We start from the raw sequence: 7267 nt of genomic DNA, 5'->3' as shown, positions 1-7267 counted from the left end.
TCGACAATATCAATGCATTTACATGAACGTTTTTGATGTTGAGGATATAATTTTTGTTACAAGAGTGTGACAAAAATTCGTGAAATAATTAGATTATTTCTAAATTCACATTATCACAAACACTAACAAAATGAATTTTAAAAGCTCATTTTCAGTGTGGGGGCGAACGCAAAGCCCTGTGCTCATAGGACTCCAAACAAACTGACAGTTTATCATAAAAAAGCAGACAAGTAAAACTTATGCAGCAATATCAGTTACAAAAATGACACCCCCCCTCCTAAAAAACAACAGCAGACAAACTATAAAAAAAACAGAACAGGGTTGAAATTTAATATGCATAAAAAGTTTGCTGATTACACGTGATTATTACAAAGATAGTAAATTTGCAGCTAAATCTTGAACACAAGTCTGATAGAAGGGGCGGAGAATTCCAAACTTTGAAATCAGAGAAAGAGTAAAATTTATCGTCGTCGTCGTCGTCGTCGTCGTCGTCGTCGGATTTATTTACATGAAGGCAAGCTCAATGCGCTTTAAGACGTAAACTGCAGTAGGTATTGACAGATAAGGTCATCTTAATCACGCAAGCATACAAACACACATATAGAGTTAAGATTGCTACGAAAAGGAAAGAACACAGAGACGAGAAGGTGGAGGAACTAGCAGTCAGGGTAAACTCATTTCACTTGGTGTTTCCGAAAGAGGTAGAAAGAAAGATCGTCTATGGTGAAAGGACATTTTTATCTTTAAAAAGACACGCGTTTAATGTACACACACACACACACACACAAGCGCGCGCTTACGCACGCACGCACGCACACACACACACGTTAGAGTATTCGCTCCTCCACTTACAAAGTCATAACTCATAATTGCTTGTCTGTGGTTGTAAATATAAATACCAAAGAAACAGGCTGAGTGTACGAGCACTTGATTTAACGATCCCTGTGACACACAGTCTGACTTGGTGATTCATAGGTCATGTGGCAGTTATAGCAGGTCATAAACTGGTTCAAGCTTTAATGCGAGAGTACTATTTTATCTAACAAGAATTTCGCACATAAGTAAGATGGTACTTTTTACACACCGCTTAGATAAAAACCATGAATACCGTTACAAAGATATTCATACTATCTTGGTACATGCGCACTTCCACACCTAATTACTTTCACACACACACGCGCGCGCGCGCTTATAAGTATTAGAATAGATGTAACATAGGTATCTCAAGATAAGTACAGAGTAGGAAACTCTCAAAGCCAGTCGTGTTTTTCGATCTTTTAACATTCGAAACGTTAGGATCTCAAACAAAAACTGAATACTCCTATTTAAATACTTGCCTTGTCACACAACGGTTGAATACGATATTATTGTTTTGTTTTTGCTTAGAGAGAGATTAAGACTGGGTGGGGTAGGGTAGGGAGAACAAGAGAGAAAGAATTGAGTAGGTATGACTGAATGAATCAGAAAGAAAGAGGGAAGCAAAATTGTTGCAACTTTGAAAAATAAAACAAATACAATAATTATTATAATAGAAAGAAAAACTGCTCATTGTTAAGGGGAGCGAAAGAGAGTTGAATAAATGTCCGCAAGTAAATCGGAATTCAAGAAGGGACGCAACACGGATATGGCGAATAAGTGGGTTGGAGTTATATTTCTTCACTTTTCTCTCTGAAGTTTTCTCTCTTTCTCCTAAGTTAATCTTTATGTCGAAGCCATATCACCAGGACATGTTAGCCATCGTCGATTCTATGATGAATAAAATGAAGTCGGTTTAAAATATCAAAGGAATCTCTCTCTAGGTTTCCAGAGAAGGAGCTCAGGTATTCACAAATCTGTAAACGGCTGTCAACAAGAAAATTAAGAGATTTGCATCGTGGTATTTTTTTAATTTTACTTTTGCTAGTTTTGTCGAAGCAACAATAACTTACGAAACATTAAAGTTCATGGTATTTAAGTAAATATCTACTATCTTAACACAAATATGGCCTCTGAAAAACCGTTGTAGTTTTGACTGGACAGCAAGTTTTATGTCTTACAAGTAAAGCAACCTTAATTAGTACATCGTTAGTGTCCCCTAGTATTTAGCGACCTGGACAAGTCTGAAGACCTTTAGGAGTAGACTGATTCCTAACAACAGCAGGATTTTCCCACACACCTGCATTATCATCTTAGTAACAAAAGCGGAAAAGACTTTGTTTCAGTTCCGTCAGAGTAATTCTGGGATTAGGCTGCGCAAAGTTTTCAACTCAAGACCATTGAGTACAGTTAGTTGTTGTGGACTTGAGATACTTGTGCAGATGTTCGTCCTATTGATGGAAGTAGAACATTTTGCGTTTTTTTTCCTGTCCCACACGTACATATGGTCCTATACGCTAATGTATAAATCTCTAAGCTCCAAATTCACGGAGCACACATATCACTGACAAGGAATCTCCTGTGTTCAGGAAATAAGATATGATAAGGTTTTATTTATCATAGAGAACTGTTAGAAGCAGCTCTATATGGAAGCGCAACAACAAAACAACATCACAAAACATTCATATCCGCTTGACCAAACTTACTTTCGTGGTTCAGGTTACCATCAACACTGTCGTGGTTACAGTCACATAGCTTCATGCTAGAATTCTTTTTAGGTTCCTTGATTACATATTGTTTACCTTTGCTGCTGTTTGTTATGACGAAGACTTGTCGGAAGACGGAGGACTTCTGACTCATGACATGTCAAGAATGTGCTTAATATGGACATCTGGCACTTTTATTCTTTTGGTTGTTGAGTCATCTGTCATAGGTGAATTATATTTTTTAAAGTTCAATAATGCTTTGAGTATTCCTGAAGATCCAATGTAATTGGTTAATAAAAAAGTTTATCGTGTGTTAGTTAACTACTTAGAGTTTTTCTTAAAAAAACATTCTTATTAGTTAAAACTGCCAGGGGTGTGTATTTACTGTGGACTTTTCCAAAAAATTCACAAGTCTATGAAGAATACATTAGTATTATACTATGCATCGTAGATTATGCAAAGAGTGCATAATAATTATCGTTATTATTCTTCGATCTTTATAACCTTTGGATTGATCATTTACAACATTTAAGCCCTATGAGAGACTTCATTTAACTAGTCTTAGTTGCACTCGGTTACATAATTACCCGTCTGTAACCGTTGTTAATGTACAGGTGTAACCCTCACACCATGTGGAAAGGACGGAGTCAGTGATGTAACAGCTGGACAGAAAACTCAGTTTGTCTGCATGAATGGAGGACAGGTAGAGTGGAGGTTAATTGTGAACAATGCAGCGACTCCCTTGCTGTTAGCATCCTGTGACGGAAATGCTTGCAATCAAGCTGATTTTTTACAGAAAACATTTACAGCAAGTGTTCAAGACGCACATCCTACATTGACCATTAATGCTGTGAACAGTACTCTGATATATAACAAGGTTCAGATTGTGAACGGCACTCTGCTGTGTACTCCAAAGACAAAGGAAAGCTCTGTTGTATGTGGACTCAACTATGTGTGTAAGTAATCTGCCTTTTCTTGCTTTCCGAATAATGAGTGGCACAAGCATGTCGAAACTAGTTCTTGAGATATGGAATAAGAGATAACTGATTAAAGCTGCTTAATATATGCTCATAGGTCGACTGGTTTTCTCAGATCTGACTGACATGAATGTTTAATAAGCTAATTATATCAGTTCTTCACTTTCAAATTAAGTGATTTGCTTGTACAAAAAGATTTTGAAGTCACCAAAGAACACTACACCCCCGAAGGTTTAAAAACCATTGTGCTGGAAATAAATGAATAGTCAATTAGGAAAACAAAATCAAACATAATCACAATAATTTCCTACATAGACACTTTTAAGCAGTCATCAACCTTACTCATTTTATTCTTCTATTACATCGAATATTTTTGGTCTAGTACATCTCTGTTTTGAAACAGCTCTGCCAGAGAACGTGTCATGTCAGGCGGTAAACAAATCGTTGTCATGTGTTGTTGGCGCTGTCTATTCATCTCGCAACATTTACATGTGTCACTTGCTTCGATTCAAGACTGGAGTGAGTTATAACAAATTTGAGAATTTTATTTTAACACCATGGAAAGATTTTGTTTCATATTTTTAGTAGAACATTGTTTACAATCGTCATTAGAGGTTAGCTTAGATATTAAGACAGAGAAATGACAACTTTGCTACGGAGATTCAACAGTTTTGTGAATAGTACTATAGCTAAGCTTCCTGTAATTTTGTGACTGTACCTCACTATAAATACAAATAATGCTTGAAAACAAATTACTGCAGATTAGTAAACAGATCAGTATAATCAAATTAGAGTAACGCAATTACAAAATCTGATTTAACCAAAAGAACTTAGAACACTGTGTCTTGCTGCGTATTATTTTTGGCAGTGGCTTCTTCAAACATCTGTTTTATAATTTATTATCATCAATATGAATTTATTTCAGACAGAAAAAGAAATAGTGGAAAGTGTGACTATGGTGACATCACCAACTACTGACAAGATCACCAGGACTGAAGTGAAAGTGTCAGGAATCTGTCAGTTCAAAACACCAGTACCATCAGAGGGCGGCTATAGGTTTTATGTTTCTGTCTCACCTGGCGGTCGGCACTTCCTTTTGAAGTTTCGCAGCATTGAGAAAGGGATCACTGGTGGTAAAGATTTTACTGGTCATAAACTTTTCACATTCAGATCTCGATTTTTTTCTTTTTGCAGACTGGAAAACATGAATGTTATGAATGAAAAACGGGAAAAAAGATTTATTGGCCTATCATATTTATAGATCACAATATCAGCGAACATACGAGTAAGTAAACACATCGCTATTTTTGAGAGACCTAGTAGGTGTTACTGAAAGAAGAGACTGGGTTGTTGACAAAAATAATGTTATATGCATGAAAAATGTTTTTAGCAAACACGTATGTCCACTTCTGACTGGCAACATGTTTGTAGTCAAGCATTACGTTAGGTATCGTGTTACAGAAGGATGAATCTTTGTTTTACCTTGACTCCATCAAGTGAAGACGCAGCGTCCTCTGAATTTCTGAAGATCTTTATTCTCTTAACATGGTGCAAAAAATATCAAAATGTAATGTTTATTTAATCCCTCGATTATTTTTCTCACTGATTCCTTTTCAGGCTTTACGCAACTGACAAGAGTGCATAGTGTAGACAAAAAAATGCACGCGCGCACACAAACACATGGACATACACACGCATGAGAGAGAGAAAGGGAGGGAGAAAGAGAGAAAACAGAGAAGCAAAGAAAGAGTAGAAATATATTTAAAAAGCTCGCACATGGCTCTACTGTTAATCTTAGAACGTCTTAGGGACCTAAGGTGGTTAAGTGTTTTATTACTCACTGACTGTTCACACTGCATTACCAACAAAGTACAGCCAGCTCATATCGTTCACACGCTCCAGTGCCTAAGCCCGGGGTAGATTACAGACTGCCTGGGGTATGTCATGGGTTCATGTGTGGCTCCTCCCCTGCCACCATATCTCGGTCTACCCATCCTTCTAAAGTCCTTCGTTCCTCGGCAAACCTCATTATCATAAACCTGCCTCAGATGCACGTACTGTGTGTCTATTTAGGTAAAAGAGCTTTATTCCCGTATCACAAGTATTCCAAATACACAACCGGTAATATAAAAAGCGTAGTCTGCACCTCTGGTAATCTACGCTATACTCTTTTTCGTTTTCTTGTAATTTCTAGGTGAGCTTGCTAGTTTCTTGTATGGAAGGGTGGATGAATGAATAATGTAATAACACGATTCTTATTTGTGAATTTAAAGATTTGCATTGTTTAGGGGACATCAACAAGATATCTTTTTTGATAAACGATCGTGAGAAAAATGAAACTGTCATGGAGGGAGACCATGTGGACCTCAGATGTGAAGCCGATGGCTCACCACCATCAGAGATGTCCATCAGTAACAGCGACAACAACATTGTTATCCGGAGCAACTCGTCTGTCGTCGACCACAGTTTCATCGCTGGCTGTAAAGACACGGACACGTACACGTGCTTCTCGTGGAATACGTTTTCAAGTCCGTCAACAACTACAACCTCTCTCAACGTCAGCTTGGATGTCAAATGTAAAGTACTGATATAAAAGAGCATTTTTGCAGAAAAGTCGCAGTTTTCATTAAGTATTATCTATCTTTAGTTTTTTTGCAGTTGCATCTTTGAGATTGATTTTAGTGAGTTGTTACTATCGGGCACACACACACACACACACACATATATATTCACACACATAAGCATGTACGATTAAATGCAGCCGCACATATTAACCATATTAACACTCAAACTTTCGGACAAAAAAAATTAACCTTGTGTTTTAAATCAAAAGTTGATATGTAAGCGTTGATGTGGAAATATTATCCGTGTGTAGTTTGCTGTGTCTGTAACAGGTAAGCCTAGACATAGTTCTCCCTTGTATCTTGGCGACTTTGGGATGGCTAACAAAACTGTTGAGATGACCTTTGAGGTCATCGCTTACCCTGCACCACATCGGTACAAAGTGTGGTTTAAAGGACCAACAAAAGAAGCTTCTATTGTCGATGTTGAGGATTCAGCAGCGGTAGTCACCTGTCGACCAAATGAAAGGCACCGCTATTTGACCTCGTGCTCTCTAAAAGTTTTCAACAGAACTTCTCATTCAGGAGGCTCATACAAGATACAAGTCATCAATGAGCTTGGCGATGAGAACTTCACTGTGGATGTTATTTCTGGTGAGTGATTAATATTTGAGTAAAGGAGTGCATCTCTGAGCTACAATTTAAAGTTTAGATTGTTTACCTGTTGACCACAGCAGGGTGAACACAGACATAAATAATTAACAACCCCCCCCCCAGAAAATTGCTGTCATTAACTCTTTATGACATGAATATAGAGTGTACAGTCGACACATTTCGCTTTGGCTAACAAATACCATTAATCTTACCAATCTAATATTACATTCCATTTCTTCGGACCATTTGAATTATTTCTTTGTTTAACATTTGCCAGTTTAGCATTTCCCTTTTGATAATGACCCTAGTATCTGCAATCGCATTTCTGAGAAGACATATATGGCAAGTGGAATTTCTGTAATCTCTGAACCTATTAGAATCATTCCACCAAATTATTCCTTAATTTATTATTTATTTATTATATTTCTTTTAATACTAAATAAATGTTTCACGAACCTGAACAATTATCATAGACGAATGTCCAAGAATTATAAAAAAAAAAATTATTAGAGCA

At 37.1% G+C, this 7267-nt stretch overlaps 1 protein-coding gene across 1 annotated transcript; it reads left to right on the top strand.

Moving 5' to 3' along the window:
- Positions 1–2670: 2670 nt before the first annotated feature.
- On the top strand, positions 2671–4433 carry LOC112568532. Its single transcript, XM_025245845.1, has 4 exons — positions 2671–2788; positions 3176–3517; positions 3942–4057; positions 4407–4433. The coding sequence occupies exons 1-4, from the start codon at positions 2719–2721 to the stop codon at positions 4431–4433; spliced, it is 555 nt and encodes a 184-aa protein (XP_025101630.1). The 5' UTR covers positions 2671–2718.
- The last annotated feature ends 2834 nt before the right edge of the window (positions 4434–7267 follow it).

The sequence above is a fragment of the Pomacea canaliculata genome, linkage group LG7 (assembly GCF_003073045.1).
Source record: "Pomacea canaliculata isolate SZHN2017 linkage group LG7, ASM307304v1, whole genome shotgun sequence".
Classification (NCBI taxonomy): domain Eukaryota; kingdom Metazoa; phylum Mollusca; class Gastropoda; order Architaenioglossa; family Ampullariidae; genus Pomacea; species Pomacea canaliculata.
The sequence above is the reverse complement of the archived record's forward strand: the minus strand, read 5'-3'. Positions and strand labels throughout refer to the sequence as shown.

What these genes read in the sequence shown, in the direction of transcription:
- LOC112568532 (XM_025245845.1), top strand. Translation starts at nt 2,719, where the DNA reads ATGTCAAGAATGTGCTTAATATGGACATCTGGCACTTTTATTCTTTTG. An exon ending in TGTTGAGTCATCTGTCATAG is followed by an intron (nt 2,789 to 3,175) that starts GTGAATTATATT and finishes GTTAATGTACAG; the next exon opens with GTGTAACCCTCACACCATGT. An exon ending in TGCTTCGATTCAAGACTGGA is followed by an intron (nt 4,058 to 4,406) that starts GTGAGTTATAAC and finishes TATTTTTGGCAG; the next exon opens with TGGCTTCTTCAAACATCTGT.